This window comes from Nansenia antarctica (genome assembly GCF_963989245.1).
Source record: "Nansenia antarctica genome assembly, chromosome: 1".
NCBI classification, from domain to species: Eukaryota; Metazoa; Chordata; class Actinopteri; order Argentiniformes; family Microstomatidae; genus Nansenia; species Nansenia antarctica.
Genome location: NC_137674.1, coordinates 46,990,388 through 47,014,579, shown reverse-complemented (window position 1 = coordinate 47,014,579; position 24,192 = coordinate 46,990,388). Strand labels below are relative to the sequence as shown.

The following is a 24,192-nucleotide window of genomic DNA, read 5'->3' as shown; positions in this document are numbered from 1 at the left end:
ATGATGGATGGGGTGAATCATACTCCTGGCAGATCACATTAGGTTTCAAGTACAGGCAGTCTATGCATCCATACTTTTATTATATTATCATACAAACTAAGAGATTAGAGAGGGAGGGAGGGAGAGAGAGACAGATAGAGAGAGAGAGAGAGAGAGAGAGAGAGAGAGAGAGAGAGAGAGAGAGAGAGGGGGGGGGGGGAGAGAGAGAGAGAGAGAGAGAGAGAGAGAGAGAGAGAGAGAGAGAGAGAGAGCCCGTGGTGCATGTGTGCGTGTTCGCCGCTAGTGGGCATCATTGAGTCGATGACATGCACGCCGTTCTTTCTCAAATCTCCGCCTCACCAAAACACCACCATCGGGAGGAAAATATGGCAACAGAGAAGAGGCTGTCAACCGCAATTCACAGTCTTCTCATTGAGACAACCACGACCATCATTTGAACATGGAATTAAGAATACACACATGTAGAGAGAGAGACAACGGAGCGCAAAGAAGCTGTTTCGAGAGAAAGAGAAAACGTTCGGATTCTCGCATTGCATCTCAGCATACTGATTGACATTGCATTGACGTATAGGTTTGACTGATATACACATTAGGACGTTTTGTTGTAATTGCGGTTCTGGGAGCAGATATCGGTCCATTCGGTCCAAATAGAAGAAAAGAAAATGAGGTAAGCATGATAAGCAGCACGCGTTTGGTTCGCCCGCCGCGTCTTTCGCCCAAGCGCGACATGATGCGAGCGGTCATTTCTATCTATGCTGCGCGCTGAATAATAATCATAATAATAATAACCTTTATTTGTATAGCACTTTTCCTGCAAACGTTGCAGCTCAAAGTGCTTTAACATATCCACACAGCATAAACATAATAATAGAACAATAGTATCAATAACACACAATAGCAATAATATGTACGGTAGATGTGGTGCATGTCCAGATGTCATCCAAACCAGTGATGTACTCGAAATACTCAATAGAACGTAATGTGGAATGATGACATGATGCTCATGCTATTATAATATTGGGCCCCAAGGCCTATATGTTGAATAACATCCATTATCTTTGACAGCCTACTGTCATGCACGATAAAGACATCAGTTCGTCTATTCTATATTAAATACTCTCATCGGACTATTCATAACGATGTTTTTTCCCCCTTTCTAAAACCGTTATTGTCATACTGATAAACCTGCATCACCGTGGTCATTAGTTTGATTTAACGGTCTTCACGATATCGCAATGTTGTCATGGAAACGGGCACACATGACATACCATAATGAGCAGGCCGGCTGTACTGACAGGTTATTGACAGGCCAATACAGAATGTGATTGATGTTTCAACATCTACCACAACATTAGGCATATACAGTTTGATTACATTATTTGAAAACCCTATTGCTTTAATGACCACACATCATCTTGCATTTTTTTTTAAATTGTATGGAGATGATAACAATGAAGCTATAATGGCCCCCAGGTTGTATTCCAGGCAGGTTACAACCCCTGTCTGAAACCCAAGCAGGGTTGCAGTATGGTTTCTCTACCCCTGTGGATCAATTGTATTTTGGGAGCTTGGCTCATGCTGGAATGCAGGAAACACACACTGCCTGAGCTGAGCCCTGAATTCTCCACAATCTCCAGAGAAATATTCAGTCTAGGATTCTATTTGCAAAGCCGTTTGTTTTCTTTATCTGCCTGTAAGTCTCCGGAGTTAGTGCGGTGGATTAGCTCGTGACAGTTCAGACACAGTGTGCTGTCTTTGTTTTTAGATATGAAAGAATGAGAATGTGTACTGTTTCACAGTATTCTTTTTTTGGGTGGGGCTCTATTTGTGGTTGCACATGTGATTTTCGGGATACCAAAGGCGTGTGTGTGTGTGTGTGTGTGTGTGTGTGTGTGTGTGTGTGTGTGTGTGTGTGTGTGCTTGTGGATCGTGTGTGGCATTACTGTGCCATGTTGACATATGTAATTAACCTACCCTCAAGATTAAATGATACCGTTCCAGGCGTTACAATGAGCCCGTCCTCCGATTTCTACCTCCACCAGCCTCCCCTGACTTGTAGTCATGATACACACACGCTACTCTAGTCCTGTTGGGTTGTAAATGGAATATTCTGGATCCACTGTAGCCTATGTTAGTGTCACGGCTATGCCTCTTAAGGTTACAACTCAATAGTAAACACACGTCTGATTTACTCTGTATATGATCCTATTGTAGAAGGATGAGAAACTGCCCGCCTTCCCTCTCTCCCTCCCTCCCTCCATCATCTCCTCCTCCTCTTCTTTGAAGGCATGTTGTCCTGGGTGTCCTGCCAGAGGCAGTTCTTTTAGTCGGGGCCAGAAGGGAAGTCTTAAATCTCTACGAGGACGAGGTGGCAGCCTTTCTACAGCACAGCAGGAAACATCAGGGGGGGGACGGGACGAAGACGACTGATTAAATCAAATTATTTATTCACCCCCAGTGCTCCTGTTCCACCCAGGCACTATAAAACACTTCCCTATGTGAAGGCTCCACTGCCCCATGTCAAGGGCTATTTATAGCATCTTAGCATTAGCCTTTTATCATGCTACGATGACTCTGTGCGCCCCCCGCCCCCTTCCTCCCTCTCTCCCCCTCTCCCCCCCCCCCCCCCCCCGCCCCCTTCCTCCCTCTCTCCCCCTCTCCTCCCCTCCCTCCCCCTCTCCTCCCCTCCCTCCCCCACCAGCCACAGGCTAACTCTGTCGCCGGGGCACGTTGTTGTGTGAGTGACGAGACATCGTCGGCGGGATCCCGTTAATGCGGGCCGATTTCGGAAGCGGTTGCCACGGTGACTCATCCCGGGGTCGGAAAGGTAGAAGGGAAAGAAACGACATTCGGAGAGAGAGATAAACGCTGAGTTGAGGCGGTTTTCCTCCTGCTATTGTTTTTTTTCTTCCTTCCTCCGATCGCCGGGTCTGTACATGATCCAGCCTCTGTCTGGGCCCGGTCATATGGGTCATATCGTAGGCATCATATTCAACAACGTCCTTGGTGGTTTATTGATGGGGGGGGGGAATCTATCGAGAATAGCTTCTTGGGTTCCACTCTGGGTGGAAGCCAGCCATTCTATATCATATGACTACCCACCCACCCACCCACCCGTCCCCACTCCTCCCCCCAACACCCCAGCCCATCCCCCTTATACATTGCCTTCCGAGTGTCAGCTGAAATCATTCTATAATGCATGTCTCTCTGCTCTCCAAAAGAAAATGCTTACTAGAATCCTTCTCTTGCATGCATCGTCAATTTCATGTCAGCCTTACCGATATTCCACAGACAGGAGCCTACCTGCTGGGAGCGTATATCCAAATTCCAACATGTATCCACTCACTGTACTAAGTCGCTTTGGATGAAAGCGTCAGCTAAATGGCGTTTATTTTTTATCCTATATGACAATGGTTTGGTTCCTATCCTGCAGCTTTCTAGCTGTTTATCTAGAAGGCCGCTACACCAGGGGAGGCTGGTGGAGGCAGAAATAGGAGGACGGGGCTCATTGTAACGTCCTCCAATTTCTACTTCCACCAGCCTCCCCTGGTATACGTGGCTCCGTTGAACTAGCGTAACTTAGCGCAGTGTCGTGTAGGGTGTCAGTCCCCTCTCTCTCTGTGTTCAGAACAGTGACACCTAAAGCTCTACAACTCTGTCTTCGACACTTCACGCCAGCAAAGCAGCTTATTGGTCTATGTTTGCACCCAGCCAGCCAGGTGCAGTCTCATTGAGGAAGAACAATTCTCCTGCGTGCCGCAAATAAACGTGGCTAACGCTATGGAAACAAATGAGCTATGCAGTGAGACCACCAGTGAGACCACCTGCCTGTACGACATGTAGAATGCGTTATCATGGGATGCTAAAGAAAGTGTCACTATTGTTAGTTGTAATGTGTGTTGTGTGTAGCGATAGAAAGGGTCATCGTGTGTGTTGTGTGTGTGTGTGCGTGTGGATGTGTGTGTGTGTGTGTGTGTGTGTGTGTGTGTGTGCGTGTGTGTGTGGATGTGTGTGTGTGCGTGCGACCGTGCGTGTGGATGTGTGTGTGTGTGTGTGTGTGTATGTGTGTGTGTGTGCGTGTGTGTATGTGCGTGTTTGTGAGAGTACCTACAAGGGGCAGGGAGAAAGAAAAGCCCACCAATCCTTTGAGTGGATGTGAAAGAGGCAAGGTGACTGGACTGTGGTCACATGTTCTCTCCCCCTCTCTCTCTCTCTCTCTCTCTCTCTCTCTCTCTCTCTCTCTCTCTCTCTCTCTCTCTCTCTCTCTCTCTCTCTCTCTCTCTTCTCTCTCTGCTCTCTCTCTGTCCTCTCTCTCTCTTGCGCTCTATCCTTCTCACTCGCTCACTCGCGCACTTACATGCACACACACTCTCACTTTCTTTCTCGCTCTCACTCACTCAGCCACTCATTCTTTCTCTCTCTTTTCCTTTCCCCCCTCTCTCTTTCTCTGACTGTCTGGGCCCGCTGCCTCCTCATGCCTGGTGCTGTGGTGAGGTGATGGGATTCACGCTGTCCTGAAGCTGTCGTCGGAGGTGTGCAGCAGTGTGCCTTCTCTCCTCTCCTCTCCTCTCCTCTCCTCCCCTCTCCTCTCTCACTAATGCTTCCTCGGCTCTGTAATCCCCCCCTCCGCCCCCCATCTTACGCAAACGGATCGTCATTTTCTTCTTCTTCTTTTTCTTCTTCTTGTACCTCCACAGAAGCCGTCTTCCAAACATGTATTCCTTTGACGACTTCGGGTAAGGCTGCATTTCTCATCCCTTGGCTTCTGCCTCCGTATCCACCTCAGGGTCGTCTGTTTATGTGTTCAGGGATAGGCTTGTCGTGAACGGTCCAGGAAAAGCTCCGGGCTTTTCTACAGACCTTTTGGTCATCTCTGTTCCCAGCTGGGCCTCCGTGCCTCACGGTGAACAAGTACTCTGAAAGCAGCTTTGTTTTCTTTTTCCTTTTGCTTCTGAAAGGTCGAAACGGTCCCAGAGAGCACTCACACTGCACTCCACTGAGACTCTGGACTGCTGTTCTGACCCGAGAGGAATCTCTCTCCATATACACACACTACCCAGGGAAAGGAGATGAGAGAGTGTGTGTGTGTATGCGTGCGCATGCTTGTGGGTGCGTGTGTACGTGCGCATGCATGTAAGTCATGTACATGTGTGTGTGTATGTGTATGTCTGTGTACGCACATGCGTGTATGTGCATGTGTGTATGTGTGTGTGTGTGTGCGTGTCAGCCGCTGTGCATTGATCCTGTCTCATGTTGGTTTCCAGGCTGTCCATGCTTAGCAACGGTAATCTCCGACAGGTCAGATCTGAAACTGTACCACGGCCACGAGGCTGCGTGGTCCTCAGGGTAGCACGGCCAGGCAGATTACCCAACAGTCACCACGCAGGACAGGAGAGGCTCTCAGGCACATGTGAATGAGATGAGAGGAGGGTGATGATGTCATGATCACTACAGCAGAGCAACAACCTCGTTAAGCCCTCTGGGACTCCAGCTCGCTGTCACTAAGCATGACGCGTTGTCCCGTAGACGTGGTGTTACAATGTTCTGGCTTGTTAATACTGGAATACAACGAGCCCGTCCTCTGATTTCTCCCTCCGCCAGCCTCCGCTGGTGTAAATGCTCTTAGTCTCAAGTTTAGAAACGACTGGAGGGTTAGTGACTCAGGCGATCCCAGAGGTTTGGAAACATTTTCATTTGACTGAATCCCTTTTTCCCCAGAGGGAACTCATTGTCAGAAACCCCCTCCAACCACTTGCGTTTACAATAATGAGGATTGTAGTAACTGAATTATATAGTGATTATGTTGTAAGCTTGCATACTGTAATAGAATTGTATGCCTGCTGGAATTTGTGAAAAGATCATTCCAAATAGAATGGAACCAGGGACATATCTACAGTACATTCTATGTGTATGGCAGGTGAGGCTTGTGGAGGTAGGAATCGGAGGACGGGCTCATCGTAATGCATGGAACGGAATGAGGAACGTGTCGTGAGAGCCATTCCTCATGGAGACCATTGAGATCTCATTGAGGCCATGCCTCAATCTGTTCCATGCATTACAATGAGCTTGTCCCCCGATTTCTACCTCCACCAGCCTCACCTGCTGTTTGGAGGTCAGCAGCCAGTTTCCTGTCTGTGTTCAGGAGGCATACCAGACCACGACCTTGAAGAGCTCGGCTACAGAAATGATACCTCAGTCTCTCTCTCTCTCTCTCTTCTCCCCTTCTGTCTTCTTTCCTCCCTCTTCGCCCCCCCCCCCCTCCATCTCTTCCCACTCCCCGCTCTCTAACTCTTGCTCTCTCTCTCTCTCTCTAACTCTTGCTCTCTCTCTCTCTAACCCCCTCGTCCCCCCATACCTTGCAGTTGACAGTCGACACTTTGACCTCAGCCAGATCGGTTCTGTTGGCCATAACTCTCCTCTGATGTGATCCCAGGCACGCCCCCCCACACCCCCCACAACCCACCCCACCGTAGAAGGGCGTGTTTCCCTTTAAGGATAAGGATTAGCGATGGATAGAGACCTGGCTGCACAGAGGGAGGGATGGAGGGAGGTGGGGGGAGGGGTGGCTGGAGCTAGCCATGTGTCCCCTATAGGCATTACACTCCTCCTCCTCCTCCTTCTTCTCCACCCCTCTCCCTCTCCATTATTACTACAATCCTTCCGTTTGGACAGAGCTCTCCTGAGATGAACCGTCTCCCAGCGTTTGGTCCAGCGTGCGCCGGGGGGGCTGTGTTCACCAGAGTCAGGGATGTTTAGCCCGGACCTCTGTTCTGTCACCGAGCCGGGCCCAGGGTTCTGCGGCCGGGACCGGGTCGGTGATTGTGATCCAGGGTGACAGAGGGGGCCGGGTGCGGCCCTAAAGCTCTGACCAGTCACAGCCAAGGACTCATTGAACTAATCACAGCCAGGCTTTCTGATAGTGGCGGTCAACCTCCATGGGGATGTTTCAGCTGCGGTGTTGGAGGTTAACGGTCATTAAGACATATGAGGGAGTCCTGCTGTTAACTAATGAACAATAACAATGACAACAGCCCCCCCCCCCCCCAGTAGCCCACAGTCCCACCCCACATGACTCACTTTACATACTGTCTAGTATTTCCTCTCGCAACATGGTTATTCACATGAGAATGAAGCTGTGATGATGTCATGGTTAAGATGCACGAGTTGCACGTGTGTGACTTTGTGTGTGTGTGTGTGCGTGTGTGTATTTCTGGTTGTATTGGACATGCATGCCAGACAGATCAGTCATATCTATCTATACCATGACCGTGTACAGACAGACAGACAGACAGACAGACAGACAGGTACAAGTTCAAAGTAGTCCCGCACACCAACATATTGGCATTGGGGTGTGTGTGTGTGTGTGTGTGTGTGTGTGTGTGTGTGTGTGTGAGTGTATGTGTGTGGGAGTGTGTGTGTGTGGGAGTGTGTGTGTGTGTGTGTGTGTGTGTGAGTGTGTGTGTGTGTGTGTGTGTGTGTGTGTGTGTGTGTGTGTGTGTGAGTGTATGTGTGTGTGAGTGTGTGTGTGTGTGTGTGTGTGTGGGAGTGTGTAGACCCACTTTTGGAGGGAATTGCCCGGACATCGCAAATCAATAGTGGCCCCCTGTGCCGGGTGGCCATGGCAACAGCTGGCTGGGTTGGGGGATTGTTGTTGGGGGATATGAGGTAATCTCCCTAAGGGATGAGTAGCAGGACAACAGCACTCAGAGGTCCTACAGGAGTACCAGCAGCATCAGGACCTACACACACACACACACACACACATGTCTGTGTAATCTGACGCAGGACGTCTAAACCGGCCGGTCAATGACTCCATCCATCCTCCATCTCTTTGTTAAGAGACGGGTGTGTTTGTGTGTGTGTGTGTGTGTGTGTGTGTGTGTGTGTGTGTGTGTGTGTGTGTGTGGACCACTCAGCCAGACAGAGACCCTTCTGTTATCAGATATGTTTTAATATCTCCATGCACGTTGTTGTATTCTGGTAGGATAGTATTCCATCTCCATAAGCCACTGGGGGATTATAATGCTTCTGCTAAGCTTTAATGCCTGAAGCTTTCGACATGGGACCCCTGGCAGCAACAATGCCAGTAATGTGACAGCCCCACTGCTGCCACTGAAGGAGGGAAGGAAGGGGGTTTTCTGAGAGAAGTGATTTGTGTTTTTCTCCTCCATCAACATGGATGTCCATCATCTCCAGGCTGTGAGGTTCTACCTGCCCCAGAGTGTTAGTGACTCTGGCCTCTGCTACAGACACATCCAAGCCAGGTGGGTCATTATCCTAATAATAATAATAATAATAATAATAATAATATTAACAATAACAATAATCATTGATATGAATTGCTTGGATTTACTAGATATAGCCTTTCCAGCTTACAACAGGCATTTAAATTCAGAGTTGTTCATGAAATATGAACACATCATTTACAATACACAGCGTTGAGTACAGTCATTTTACCGGGCCTGGTTGTACTGTGTTGGCTGGGTGGATAAGGGACAGGGTCAGTCTAGAGCGAGTCGGACGCTAACGCTACAGTAGCGTGTGCTAATGCTCAGCAAATACCCGCATTTTTTGAAAGTGGAACGAAATTAATCTGGACTTATCTGTATTAATCTGCCTAGGAAGTTTGAAATGGAAACGTGATAGTTGTTGCTGGTCACATAGGAGGATTGCTACGAGTGCAGTCAGAGGAGGTTTTGCAGAAAAAGCAGTCAAAGAATTCCCTCAGCTACTGTAGCTACTGTAGCTGTTTCAGGGAATGAAATATCAACGTACAGTAGGGCGGAATGACGTACTTGTTCTCTACGCTCCCTCTTCCCTCGGGGTGCCGGTGTGACAGTACGTCTAAAGACACAGCAACACCCAGCCAGGAGGATGATGATGATGAGAATAGATCCGTATGTGTGAACGCTACACTGAACACAACTTTGTGTTCTCATTCAGAATGTTCCATACAGTCTCTGTGAATAGATACTCTGACAGGGCGGGGGGGTGGGGTGTGTTTCATTTACACCAGTTGTGCAGATAGCACAGCTCCAGGCTGTGCGCTCCGCTTTCCGGTCCAGTGCCCTTCCTACTTACGTTCCTCCATGAAAAGATGGATGGAAGGTTTTTGTTACAGCCGTGTACGGAGATGAAGAGCTTTGGGGAAACAGGCAGCTGTGTTCCCTCAGGGGAGGCTGGAGGAGGTCGAAAATTCACTATCCATCGTTCCATAACATGCATTACAATGAGCCCCTGTCCTCTGATTTCTACCTCCATCAGCCCCGACTGGAGTGAAGACATTTAGAGAATGAGGTAAAAATAGACTTGTTTTAATGTTATTGTGGTGTAACAAGAAAGGATGCCTAGTGGGCCGTCACTGAGACGTTGGGGGGTTAGGGTTAGAGTTAGGGTTAAGTTCTGACAGAATTAGGTAGTACAATTCTAAATTGCCTGTGATGCGTCATTTTGTCTTTTTGCTGACTCCAGAATATATAAAGCAAAAATCAACAGTATTATGGTCAAATTGAATGAATGAATTAATGAATGAATGAATGAATGAATGGTCTTTATTGTCATTGATATAGTACAGGTACCAAACAACGAAATTTGGGAGGGGGGGCTCCCCTGGTGTTAGGAAAGAAAAAAAAACTAAAAAACAAGAAGGGAAAGGAGCTGGTTTACATAAATAAAGGCTATGTACACTATCCACTATACTATACTATACAAATAAAACACTGTGCTGTACTCTATGCTATGCTATACCTATTCTAACATTTCCTATTCTCTGCAAACTTATGTACCCTAGGGTTGTCATATTGCACATAGTGTTATTGCACATTCATTTAAAGTGTCGCAGTTTGCAGGCTTGAAATGTACACATTTGTGCCTCAGCACTACACCTGATTTCAATCCAGCAGCTGCCATCAATCCGTCCAGACTGTCCAGGGCCCAGAACCTAGGTCTTTGCTGTGTTCAGGGCCTGAATGGCCCTGGGGTAGAAGCTGAGCTTCAGTCTGTTTGTCCTTGCGAACATGGTCCTGAACCGCCTGTTCGAGGGCAGCCGAGCAAAGTGTTCGTACCCAGGGTGGGATGGGTCTCTGGAGATCTTGGAGGCCTTCCTGAGGCAGCGTGTGTTGTACAGCTCTAGGACCCCAATTGAAATAAGCCAGTGGCTTTCTTGGGTTTTTATCCTTTTAGTTTGACCTTGTATGTAATATGTACTTTCATGTACCTACTTCTGCAAACCTTCTAATAAAGTTTTCAATCAATCAATCAATCAATCAACTCTTCCAGAGAGGGGAGGGGGGCGCCGGTGATCTTCTGGGCCGTTCTCACGACTCTCTGTAGCGCATTCCTCTCTGCGGCTGTGCAGCTGGAGAACCAGTTGCAGATGCAGTACGTGAGGATGCTCTCCACTGCGCAGCGGTAGAAGGCCACCAGCATCTCCTTTCCGATGTGGTCTTTCCTGAGGACTCTCAGGAAGAAGAGCCGCTGTTGTGCCTTCTTGATGATGGCTGCTGTGTTGTTCTTCCAGGACAGGTCATCCTGTATGTGCACCCCCAGGAATCGGAGCTTTGTATTGATCTCAGCTTAAGTATGTTGGTTAAGTGTATGTTTAAGTCATAGGGTCAGTCATGCCAGATGCAAATGTTTTTTTTGAACTTATGCTTTTGAACACGTCCTAAAATGGAAGTTTGTTTACAAGCCATGTATCACTAACCCAGTAGCCTGAAACAGGACGGCAGACGATACAGTGAATCCAATTCACAAATTCTAAGTATTTAGTGATCCTAAAACTGTTGTTTGTTATATTGAGTGGGCCCTTCAACACTTAAAACGTAACTTAAAACTTAAAATAAAGAAAAAAAGAAAAAAAAAGAAGCTTTTTGGTCATTTGCGCAACTTGAGAGTTGCCGGCATGCAGACCTTTTCACCAGACCATGTCACATATCTGCCAAGGACCGAATGCAATGGAGAGAGCTCATTGAAGCCTTGTGTCTATAGGGGATGGAGAGGAGTAAGTAAGTAAGTATGTCACATATCTGACCCATATGGTGCAGGCCAGCCCTAGGAAGCAGCTGTACGTGATGTCAGTAGGACTTAGTATGATCTGGTGTGTGTACTGTATGTGAAATGATATCATGCAGGACAACAGCCAGCAGCAGTATCTCCAGCAGGCTCTTAAAAGCCAACGCTGTTTGGCCCTCCTCAACATGTTGACAGTCATTGTCACGGAAACAATGAGTTCTCTGGCGGCAGATCTTTTTGGCTACAGTTGTGTGTGTGTGTGTGTATGTGTGTGTGTGTGTGTGTGTGAGTGCAAGCAGGAAAACATTAAGTTAAGAATATAAGCACTTTAATGATGCAGGAGCATCAGAACATTCGGGCCCATGACTGTGCTCTCTCTTCTCTCTGGCTTAATTGGAGTTCATTCAACATGCAGTATCAGAGACTCCTAGGGAGTCTAGACTCCTATGTCGTTAGTCATCTGTGTTATTTATGGATTTATTGTACCTGATATGACAGCGACTCAGATGCGTTTTATCCATGAATGACGGAGGTGCTGCTCTAGTGGGCCTGTGTGTTCACAGGACGATATCAGTTTCCTCACACTGTCTGTTGGCCTGGTCTGAGGGTCTTCCACCTAAAGCATATTTTACTACTAAAACTACACATTTTGGACTAGAACTCCCTTTCCAAGTTCACAAACCTTCTCCAAGTCTACACTACATCTAGCTGTCTCAATCTAATTCCAAGTGTCAGTGATTTACGCCCCCCCCCCCTAACTTTTATTTATCAGAGTAAGTTAAGTTAAGTAAGTTATCTAAAGTAATCAAGTTGGCTGGTACATTTTGGGCCCTGCAGGACCCCCCTTCCAATCAGACTTTCTCAGTAGATTAGAGACTTGTGAGGGAGGTAAACCCTGGTTCATTTAGACTTAAAGCTGCAGCCAGAGAGGTAATGATCTGATCTCCCTAGAAGTCCTCTGTAATCTGACTGCTGAGGCCCTCTGTGCCAGCTGGAGTCTCACACACACACACGCACACGCACGCACTCACCCACACGCACATGCACATGCACATGCACGTACACACACGCGCACACACGCACGCACACACGCACATGCACGCACACACACGCACGAACACACACACACGCACACGCGCACACACACATACACACGCATGTACGCACACACACGCATGTACGCACACACACACACATACACACACACACACACACACACACACACACATGCGCACACGCACGCACACACACACACACACACATGCGCACACACATACACACGCATGTACGCACACACACACACACATACGCATGTACACACACACACACACATACCGTACACACATACACACACATGCGCGCATGCACGCACGCACAAACACACACACACATACACACACACGCACACACACACACACATGCACGCGCACACACACACCCTCCCTAAAAATCACCACCATGAGAGAAGTAGTGGAGTGCAGGCTATAATCCACTGGCTTCCTTCCATGACCCTCTGCTCTCTAATAACAGGGCAGACTCTCTCTCCCTCCCCAAGCCAGCGGTTCTGTTCTGCCTAATCTGGGCCTCGGTTAAAAATAACCCCAGCTGGTGTTTTGGATCTGTGTGTATGTGAACCGACACATGTTCCAAATGTGAAGCGCACTTTACATTTACATTTACATTTTTGGCATTTAGCAGACGCCTTATTCCAAAGCGACTTGCAATCAATACATTTGAATACTAAGCATGTGAATCAGCAGTCCACCATTCGTTGCAGGAAGAGTACTCTAGCTCGGGCCCGGGGCCACTGATAGAAGGAAAAACCTTCTCCCTATTATCGCCTTCTACTAAACATTTTTTATTTTTTTTATTTTTTATTACTGGAGAAACTGAGAAACAGTACAAGGGGGGCAATAGAAGTTCTTAGGGACACAGTAGAGGGGAAAGCGGGTGTCTTTAGGAGACGTAGTGGTGAGGGTCAGAAGATGTCTCAGGAGGAGCAGTTAAGATGTAACCTGAAGAGATGGGTCTTCAGTCTACGACGGAAGATGGGTAGTGACTCTGCCGTTCTGACAGCCGTGGGGAGCTCATTCCACCAGCGGGGAGCCAGTGTTGTGAAGAGACGTGATCGGGCAGCCCGACTGCTGTGTAGAGGAGGTGGGGCCAGTCGGCCAGCCGAGGTGGAGGAGCAGAGTGAGCGGGCAGGGGTTTGGGGGGTTACCATTTCCTTCAGGTAGGCAGGGGCTGTCCCTTTAGCTGACTGGTATGCAAGCACCAGGGTCTTGAATCTGATGCGAGCTGCTATCGGGAGCCAGTGCAGGGTGCGAAGGAGAGGGGTGACATGCGAGTATTTGGGGAGGTTGAATACCAGCCGGGCAGCAGCATTCTGGATGAGCTGCAGAGGTCTAATGGCACTTAGTTCCTCCAACGCCATTGCGACATATGGAAGTTGAGTGACAGGCCTGTATGTCTTAGCCATCCTCCCTCTAGAGTCTAGATGAAGTCTAGTCTAGTTTTAACACTTGTAATAACATTGTCATAAAGGTATTTCATGGTATCTCATTAACATGGGAAGGTTGATGGATTAAGCTGAAAGTGTCCTATATGCACCAGCGTCACCATGGAGACGTCCGTATAGATGGCGCCCTTGACCTTTAACCTGTGGCAGAGTGACGTCGGAGCAGGACAGAGCCAGTCAGCTGAGATGAGACGGCCCCGTCTCTGTCTGTAGCGGCCATGTTGGATTCACCCCATGGTGAGGGAATGGAAGTGTAGCGTCCATGTTGATGTGTACTATCATTGACCTTGATCTGGGACAGTCGTGTTCTAGCCCAGCAGACCAGAGCCAGTCTGAGATAAGGCTGAATGGACTCTGTCTGCGGTGGTGGCGGCCATGTTGGATTCACCCGATAGTGGATGGAGGCTAACCCTGTGTAGAGGGAGAAGTTAGGGAGAGAGTCATTAACTCAGATGATATTATACATAAGTCTAGCTCCAGCAGGTGTGGCAATTGATTGTTTTTCCTTGTATATAGGCTACAGTATACATGTCTATCTAAGCCTAACCATAGAAAATTGTTGCATATCAACAGAAAGAGAGAAAGAAAGAGAGAGACCGAGAGAGACAAAGGCCTTGCTAATCAAATAGCTCACATGATGCAGCGGTCTGAATCGTCTATTCGGGTCTGTTCCGGTATGTTCCACTGAACCAGCGGCAGCGGGAGACAATCACCGTGGCAACAAAAGCTGTTCCCCCCCCTGGGCCGTCACCCAGGGATGCTGTGTCCGCGCCACGGCGACCTGCCTTCAGGGTTCCCATGGAAACCCTGTCTGACACCTCGCCGAGGCTAAAGGCTAAACATTAGCAGGGATGCTCAAGTCATCAGCTGTCCAAACGTGTCTGCGTTTAGCCACGGCCCTTCCTTACCTTACTTCCCCCTCCCGCGCTGCGTGACAAGGTCAGGTCAATGAAGTCATGTCTCCCCCCCACACCCCCTCCCCTCCTCCCCTCCTCCCCACCCCCTCCCCTCCTCCCCACCCTCCTCCCCTCCTCCCCACCCCCTCCCCTCCTCCCCTCCTCCCCTCCTCCCCACCCCCTCCCCTCCTCCCCACCCCCTCCCCTCCTCCCCTCCCCACCCCCTCCCCTCCTCCCCTCCTCCCCACACCCCCCAACAGAAAGCACTCAGCTAATGGAGGGGCGACTGGGCTGGGAGGGAAATGTGTGTGTGTGTGTGTGTGTGTGTGTGTGTGTGTGTGTGTGTGTGTGTGCGTGTGTTTGTGTGTGTGTGTGTGTGTGTGTGTGTGTGTGTGTGTGTGTGCGTGTGCGTGCATGCGTGCGTGTGTGTGTGTGCGTATATGTGTGCGTGTGTGAGTAGTTAGGTGTGTGAGTAGTTAGGTGTGTGCGTCTGTGCGTCTGTGTGTGTGTGTATGTATGTGTGCGTGTGTATGTGTATGTGTGAGTAGTTAGGTGTGTGAGTGTGTGACAGACATTGCTTACTTCTAAGAGGCTGGAGATGCATGGCCTCCTTTCTCCAGACCGCCCATGAGGCTTGTTTAACATGCTTAAGCACTCAATGTGGCAGCAGCCTCCATCATTCTCTCTGTCTCTCTCTCTCTCTCACTACCTTCTATCCTCTCTCTGTCTCTCCCTCTCTCCCCCCCCCCCCCCCCCCGCTCAGCTTGAATGAGAGTAGGCTCCCCCCCCCCCTCTCTCTCTCTCTCTCTCTCTCTCTAGGAGGTAGAGCCGCCGTCTAATGATCGCAAGGTTGGCAGATCTGCGGTTCGAGCCCCGGCTGGCCACATGTCGAAGTGTCCTTGGGCAAGACACTGAACCCCAAATTGCTCCCAGTGAGCGGGCTGGCGCCTTGCATGGTAGCTTGCCACCCTTGGTGTGTGACTGGGTGTGTGAATGGGTGAATGAGAGGCCGTTGTAAAGCGCTTTGGATAAAGGCGCTATATCAGTGCAGTCCATCTCTCTCTCTCTCTCTCTCTCTCTCTCTCTCTGTCTCTCCCAGTGGTTACTTACATTTTTTTCCGATTGCTTAAGCACGAACAGGGCTCTGTTCTTCAACACGCTACACACAGTTAGCACAACCACACACCCAATTAGCAGAACTCCTCGGATCCTTTGCAAAATGAAACACTGAAAATACAGTACAGAAAATACTAGACATTATCTCTTCGTCTAGCTGGATCTGGCCAGAGAATTTAATCTCCATCACAGGTGATATCCTCATTGGCAAGACAACGTGGGAAGAACCGTCTTGAATGTCGTATCCTTCCTTGCACAGCTGCGGCGTCGATTTGGTCACAGGCCTCCTCCATGGCCTGAATGAGGGGTACCTGAGCCCGGGGCCCGAGATCGTAAACCCTCCACCTCCACCGCCATGCCCAGAAAAACGCTTTAGAAACGGAGAGTATGGTGGAAGGTTTAGTACTGTAAACTGTGGATGGTGTTGAAACCAGTTCTGGACCAGAGCAGAGCGGTGGAATGACACATTGTCCCAGATGACAATGTATTGCACCTGGTGCATTTGGTTTACTGCTGTGACGATGTTGTGCAATCGGTCCAAACATGTGAGAATGTGATGTGTGTTGTAAATGAGAATGTGATGTGTGTTGTAAGGGCCCATTTTGGCATGACTGAGGAGGAACCATGCTGTGTAATGGCAGCGCAAAGGGTGATGTTTGTTACCCCCACGTTGCCCTGGGACATTGATTATGGGACATTGATTATAGCCCTGTGGTCATATGAATTCATGCGGGATTTCCTCAGCATAAAAAAAGCTGTAAAACTCTGAAATACAGAGAAAGACAAGATTGTGTAGTTCAGCATAGATCTCGTACAGTAAATGCGAATGATGTGCAGTATGCCACATCACAGTTCTAAAGTGAACCATTATTGTATCTCCACATACTCATGCCGCAGCTGTTTGACCCTCTCTCGATAAAGTTGTTTCATTTGAACCCGTCTTTTCAGGATGCGTGCCAGTGTTGACTGAGAGACCTGATGGACATTATTGAATTGTTAAATTACTGAATGGCATTGTCACCAATAATGTTGGCTTGAATTTCTCTGAGCCTGATTATTATAGCATTATTGGCCAAAAAAACCATGTTTATGATCTCTCTCTCTCTTGTTCTTGCGTGAATTAGGGCCCCCTTCCTCCTTGTCGTTCTCGACCCTCAATCCTATATAGAAAAAAACTCCTCCTCATCCGTGGATTCCCCCTCTCACCGTCGCTCTTCTTCTTCTGGCACCTTCCATTTTGGTTGAAGACAGGTGAACTCACCTGCTGCTTTTTTATAGTGCTTAAACCTGATTGGTGCGTCTACAATTAAGCAATCAGGTGTTTGCGAACCTGATGGCTATGTTTAACCAATGGGCTCATAGGTGTGGTCATTTGACAGTCAGTGCTTTGGAATTGCAAGGAAGTGACATCATGATATACGTCTGTGTCTAACGTACACAAGCGTGTTTAGTGTTTTGCAAATCACTGTGTGTATTGTTTTGCAAAAAGTGTGAGGCTGACATTGAGCTTATAGTGGTGCAAATCTGGGCCGATGTTTTGCTCCTTGAGTTTAAGGTTTTGATCATTGTGTAATACTTTTGATTTGAGTGTTTATGCAATCGGAAAAAAAACGATAACAATCTCTCAGTGGAGGCTACACAGTGTCATCCCCTAGTTGATCCCTAAGCCTTCATAATGGAATCTGTGGCTATAATAGTGGTTGGGATTTGTCCAGTATAGTAAGTAGGTTTTGGGATCTTTTCCAGCTTCTCAAAGCCATGCTGCATTCCAGGTTAGAGGCTCTAATACACACTGATCCCATCAACAGAGCTGAAGCAGCTAGAATTATTCAAGAGTACTATTAGCCATTGGTTATAGTGTTTTGAGTGTTTAAGGATTTAGTATGTTTCTGTTGCTAAATAATTGACACAAACGTCATGCAGTTCTTAAAACAATTACACACAACACACACACACACACACACACACACACACACACACACACACATTGATCATTTCAGAGCTGAGCTGAATTGAGTATTTTAAGAAAGCTGTGAAAGACTGTTGGAAGAAATGGGCCCTTTGAATAATTCATGTATACAACCAAACACACAGAAGACGTGTGTGTGTGTGTGTGTGTGTGTGTGTGTGTGTGTGTGTGTGTGTGTGTGTGTGTGTGTGCGTGCGTGCTTGCATGTTCGTGCGTGTTTGTGCATGTGTACGTGCATGCGTGCACACTTTTGTTTGTGTGTACAGGTGTTTAATGTGTGTTTGGAGACATATTTAGACTTTTATTCATGACTTGGACATGAAAAGTGCTGAGACCATACAAACTTTATAAATTGTTTAACGCATGCCCCGCTTCACTTTAAAAACAAACCCAAAAAGTAATATTGTGTAGCTCAACTAGTTTACAGCTGTGTTTAGTACTGTTCAACTCAAGATAGACACACAGACAGTTATTTTTGGAAGGATAGATGTATGTCATCATTAGGCTCCAATTGAATATGCTTTAGGTTTCAGATCAAACATGGCCGATGTTTCCCAGTAATTTCAAATAATGTATACTGTATCGTATACCTACCCCTGGATTTGGACAAATATGACTTATAAATATGACTTAAATAAATAGCATAATGACATAATTACAACTGTCTCACCTTTCCTGAACCAAAACTCCAATGACTTAGGATTTTGTCTAGGGACCCAAAATTCATGCATGTTAATGTATTTAACAATCAGACTGAAAGGTAGCATTTCTCATACTTTTCATGTTTATCCATCAAAGACGGATATTTGATCACTCAATACACTTTAATACAGTTTTTTTTAATTTGTATTATTTATATAAATACTTACGCCTCACGTTTCCTAAAATATAATCCAGTTTGATGCCTTCTTCTTGATGGCATTTTTAAAAGGTGCAATCTGTGAGCAACACACACACAGACACACACACACACACACACACACACACACACACACACACATACACACACACACACACACACACACACACACACACACACACACACACACACACGCACACACACACACACACACACACACACACACACACACACACACACCACTCCTCACTTCCTCAGTCAAATGTAGTTCACACACTGTATGACCCTGGACCCCCCCCTCCCCATCCTAATGCCAAGGTGTTTTAGTCAGTGGGTGACTCTGTAGCCATCTGTCATCAGGTTGTAATGTATCAACACTTACTGAACACTTTATTATGAACACTATACTAATACTGTGTAGGGCCTCCCTTTATTAGGAACACTATACTAATACTGGGTAGGGCCTCCCTTTATTAGGAACACTATACTGGGTAGGGCCTCCCTTTATTAGGAACACTATACTAATACTGGGTAGGGCCTCCCTTTGCTCTCAAAACAGCCTCAATTCTTTGTGGCATTGATTCCACAAGATGTTGGAAACGTTCCTTTGAGATTTTGGTCCATGATGACATGATGACATCACGCAATTCCTGCAGATGTTTCAGGTGCACTTTCAAGCTATGAATCTCCCGTTCTACCACATTCCAAAAGTGTTCTATTGGATTCAGATCCAATGGCTGGGAACACTGAAGAACACTGAACTCATTGTCATTTTTATGAAACCAGTTTGAGACAACTTTTGTTTTGTCACGGTGCATTATCATGCTGGAAGTAGCTATTATGAAGATGGGTACATTGTGGCCATGAATGTATTCATGAATGGGTCAACAACAACACTCAAAGGCTGTGGCATTCAAGCGATGACTGATTGGTATTAACGGGCCCAAAGTGTGCCAAGAAAACATTCCCCACACCATTACACCATCTCCTGAATAAATGAGAAGGTGTACAGGTGTTTGTCTCCTATTTGGGACAATAAACCCCCCCCAAAAAACTCTAAAAAAATAACAAAAGCTGTTAAGCCAGAATATACAGTCAGGTCACCAGATTTCATGGTTGCTGTATTTTTTATTCATAGGAAGACTTTCATTTTACATTAACTGAAGTAGCAAATAACCTTTCCATTTTGTCGGAACAGAATGAGGAACGGTATTAAACACATTGATAGCATTCCTCATTGCGTGCCATGCTTTACAATGAGCCCGTCCTCTGATAGGCTACCTGCGCCACCCTCCCCTGCTGTACAGTCACACCTGATCCTAATGTGTTCCCTCACCTGTCACCCTGCAGAGGCACAGACGCTTGAGTGACAGATTCGTCTACAGTCTGCTAGAAGTGTCCCTTCAGATTCTGTCATTATGTATCTGTATTGCTATGCTGCCCTTTTCTCTCTTTCTCTCTCTCTCTCCTTTCTGTTTTTTCCCTGTCTGCACTGTAGAGGTTTTTTTTTGTTGAGGTTTTGCATCTATAAACCTTTTTAAAGAGAGCAGCTGGTGTGAGACAGCTCTGCAGCTCTATTAGCAGACCTGTATGTGTGTCTCTACAGTATGTGGTCCCATGACCCAAGCAGACCTTTATAACTGTAGTGTGTGGTTGTTATTCACTTCATTTATGGCAGCCATACATGCTATATCTACTGTGATGTATGGTTACAGTACTGGCGATGCTGGTGGAGGTAGAAATCGGGAGGACAGTCTCATTGGAATGGATGGAATGGAGAGGGAGGAAATAATAAAGAAGAGAGAAAGAGAGAGAGGGGGAGGGGAGAGAGAGAGAGAGAGTTGCCTATATCTGGCCTGCCTGAGTTGAGGTCTAGCTTGTTATGCGTCACATGCAATGATTGAGCAATGTCCGTGAGCCACATAAATGGGTGTTCTTCTTTATTTCTGACCGGCTGGGGAACTAAAACCCCCGGCCTCAGGCTACAGGCATGCCACCCCTCGTCACCCCAATAGCTCCAGAAATAGGGCTTGTTTTTGTAAGGAGATCCCCCAGTAAAGGCAGTCAAAGAGCGGAGCATCTCCCACCGCGACCTGGAGGTCTCGGATGCATTGAGAAGTGCTGTTAGTTAGGTGATTATACAGAGCCAAACTAGATTATAGATGTGGGGAATATCATTATGGTTAAACCTCTCACTGTACAATGTTACCTTGTCAGCTTTGGTTATTTGGATTCCCTCTTTCAGAGCTGTCAACGTACTAACGCTGCTACCAGTGAGATTTTAGATTTTATAATTATATTTTTCAGACTCTTATCATTTATAGATTTCCCTAACATACAGTAATATGTCACGTGCACCTCCCTCTGCCAGTGTTGGGGTCTTGCTGCCAAAAATGGTTCAAATGTCTGGTTCGCTTAATGTGGTTTTTAGGTCACCAGCGTTTGTGTTGATTATATCTCGATTGAATAATTGATTATGGAGATTGCCCTATTGATAATGTGTTGCATTCGTACCTACTCCAGGCCAGCCCCATTTCCTATAGAACTTCCTGTTTCTAAAATGGTATTATATTGGGTGTACACCTCAGTCAAAGCAACCATTTGGCTAAGCACAGCAGCTCTCTCTGTTTCCTCCTCATCGCCGGCTGAGATGGCATGCAGACAGAAGGGGTAAACCACATCTCGTCTCTCTAGCTCATATTTCATGTGAATGTAAGATATTCATATCTCATCGAGGTCTTACAGTGGTGGAAGTGTAGACGCTGTGAAACCGGGGGGGTTGATGGTTGATCATTGATTTGGCTTCTAGATTTTCTGTCAGCCACAAGTATTATCAGAATATAAGAGAATTGAATCTGAAATTAGTGTTAGTGTACCTTATAAGAGGTGTGATGTTGGCGCTGTGTGTGTGTGTGTGTGTGTGTATGTGTTTATTTATTTGTTTATTTATTTATTGGAAGGATCCCCATTAGCTATACCCATAGGCATGAGCTACTTTTAGTGGGGTCCACATTTAAAACATACATTACAAATCACATTTAACATGTAAAACATACTTAAATTACAAATATCAAACATTAAAATATATCATACATCATACAATTTTACATTTGGCATAATATAAAACACTTATATATCTAGTTGGAGTCCACATTTAAAACATACATTACAAGTAACATTTAACATAAACATACTTGTGTGCGTGTGCGTGTTCATGTGCGTGCGTGTGTGTGTGAGTGTGTGTATTTGTTGTGTGATGATCTCAGTGTGTGTTTGTTGTGTGTTTGTATGTGATGATGGCTGTGCGTGTGTGTTGTGTGATGATGGGTGTGTGTGTGTATGTGATGATGACTGTGTGTGTATTTGTTGTTTGATGATGGGTGTTTGTATGTGATGATGGGTGTGTTATGGTCCATAAGACCATAGAAGCTGAGGAGTGGTGGAGACTTGTGTTGTCAGTGTTGTTACTGCAGTAGGCTATAGTTAGTCCTTAAAGGGATAGCTCACCCAATTATTTTGACCATGACATTTCAAACACGCTAACTTCCATTGATTAGGTTAGAAATGCTAACAATTAGCTGTTAGTTACAGTGACCAAATAAACAGTACCAATATGTGAATTTTTCGGTCCTTGTTCACAGACTCCCTTCAAGGTAAGGAACCAAATATGTGATTTTGTCATTTGGGTGAACTATTCCTTTAAGGAAAGATTGTTGGTCCCTATGATGTGGCCTGCCGTCATATACAGACCTATTTACAGATATTTTCGACACAGAACATAGAGTGTAACGATCATTATGAGGTCTCTGCCTCTGTCTGTAATGATTGATTGATTGATTATACTTTATTGTCCCCGAGGGGAAATTTGTCTTGGGCATGGTACTTTCATGCTTCAAGTGCAACAGAGACGATACATACAACATACAGTAGACAAAGTAAACAACAGGACAGCAACAAACATTGAGTGACATTGGCAGCAGTTTCCACCTGGACATGGCATCATTTGGTATATATATATTGCACATAACCCTTCAAGTGGTGTTTTCGAATATTGCACATGGCCCTTCAAGTGGTGTCTAAGATAAAGTGCAGGTGCTGGTGATCATGTCCTAATCATCGTTTCTGCTTGAGCGAATTGATTAGTTTAATGGAGAATGGGACAAATGATAGTTTTAAGAGCTTATAATTACATCTTGGCATGCGAAACCTTCTACCTAGGGGGAGAACTTCGTATTCTGTGGAGAGCGGATGTTGGGGGTCTGCGATTATCTTGTTAGCCTTGTCCAGGACAGCTTTTTCATATAGTTTATTTAGGATAATGTAAAGTGTGACTGCTTAGCACCTTCCAGTCCTGTTAGATCAGTGAAGGAGTGAACAAGGGCAGAAGAAAGGGAGGGAGAGAGCTCCCTTGATTGAGACACAGCCTTTGAGTCCCTGATTTGAATGAGATGAGAAACCTTTCTGAGGTGTCAATCAGTTAGCTTCCTCCTGGGGAGGAGGAGGAGGAGGAGGAGAAGGAGGAGGAGGAGGGGGGGGGGGAGGAGGAGAGGTCACATGTTGACATTTGAATGCTACTGGTGTCTCGGGGGCCTTAGATCCCGTGGAGCCTTCTTAAGGCTATTGAGCTGGGATGGTGTTGGGAAGATACATTTCTATATAACGGACATTGTGAGATGTGTTTGAAAATCAAACATGTAGAGATGACACATATGATTTGTGTGATGGCATTGGTTGAGCTTTTACATTCCAAAGAGTGTGTTTGAAATATCCACTTTTAAAGGAGTATTGCAATACAGCACCCTGCCTAAATACTGGGAAAGTAAAGCAATTTAAAAAGTGTTGTCATCTAATTGGTGAAACCAGTATATAAATACCAACACATAAAAGCTGAGAATATGTGACTTCATAGTAAGTTAGTTTTATTTCAAATCCAAAGTAATCCAAAGGAGTATATAGCTAAAAGAAGACACAGTTATTCACTGTCCCATGACTTACACTGTATTTAGTGATTTAGGTGATAATGTTCCTGAACTTGGGGTGCTCTTTTTTTAAAGCTGTTGATGTGAGAAGGCACAAGTCTGTTAGACCCCACGGTGCAAATTGTTAAAAGTGTTATGTGACATCACCCCTATGCTGCCCTCTGTGTGTGAAATATCAACCTGCCATTAATATAACACCATATTGATATTCATTCTCAAGCTATCTTTTGATTTGATAACATGTGCTTCGTTGCTGTGTATACAGACTCATCCCAGTATTCACTGGGATTTGTCCAACAAATTAAATTTCCTGTCAGTTGTTGGTTGGGAACATGATTATTTGTAGAAGCAGATTCCTCATCCCTTCCTTTGTCTCTCATTTACTTTTCAACAAATAAAAGTCCTCCCCCATCTGGAGATTAGGTTGTTGGCTAATTAGATGCTTCTGTTTTTAACACACTGTATCATTATCATAGATCAGCATCACACACCCTTCTGGCCATGGCTCCAAACATCTCGGAGGGATGCAATTATGAGACCACTGCGCCACAGCAAAGTGCAACAGGGAGAGAGGCAGTTCGGAGGGTTTGCGCTGGGATTAGGGTGTTGGGGTTAGGGTGCTTGTTTGTATGGTTTACTATAGGGTGGGCCCTCCGTCTCCTGAGGCCACACAAACTCAGATTCCACATGCTGTCTTCAAAGAGGCGTGCCTCCTCTCAGTGGCCCGTTACTGAACTAGCTTACTAACGGTACAGTCATTCTGTATTCTACATATTCTAGTCTATTCTATTTCATCATTATATTCCATGCCATCCCATTCCGTCCTCTACTAGGCTGCATTT

At 46.3% G+C, this 24,192-nt stretch overlaps 1 protein-coding gene across 1 annotated transcript in view; it reads left to right on the top strand.

Moving 5' to 3' along the window:
* Positions 1–8,175: 8,175 nt before the first annotated feature.
* The window catches only part of evla (Enah/Vasp-like a), a gene marked incomplete at both ends in the record, with an annotated part of 37,671 nt that continues 21,654 nt past the window's right edge, over positions 8,176–24,192 (top strand). Inside the window, one exon of the mRNA XM_080523436.1 lies at positions 8,176–8,264. Within this exon, the coding sequence (XP_080379562.1) occupies positions 8,176–8,264 (89 nt within the window). The remainder of the gene's footprint in view (positions 8,265–24,192) is intronic.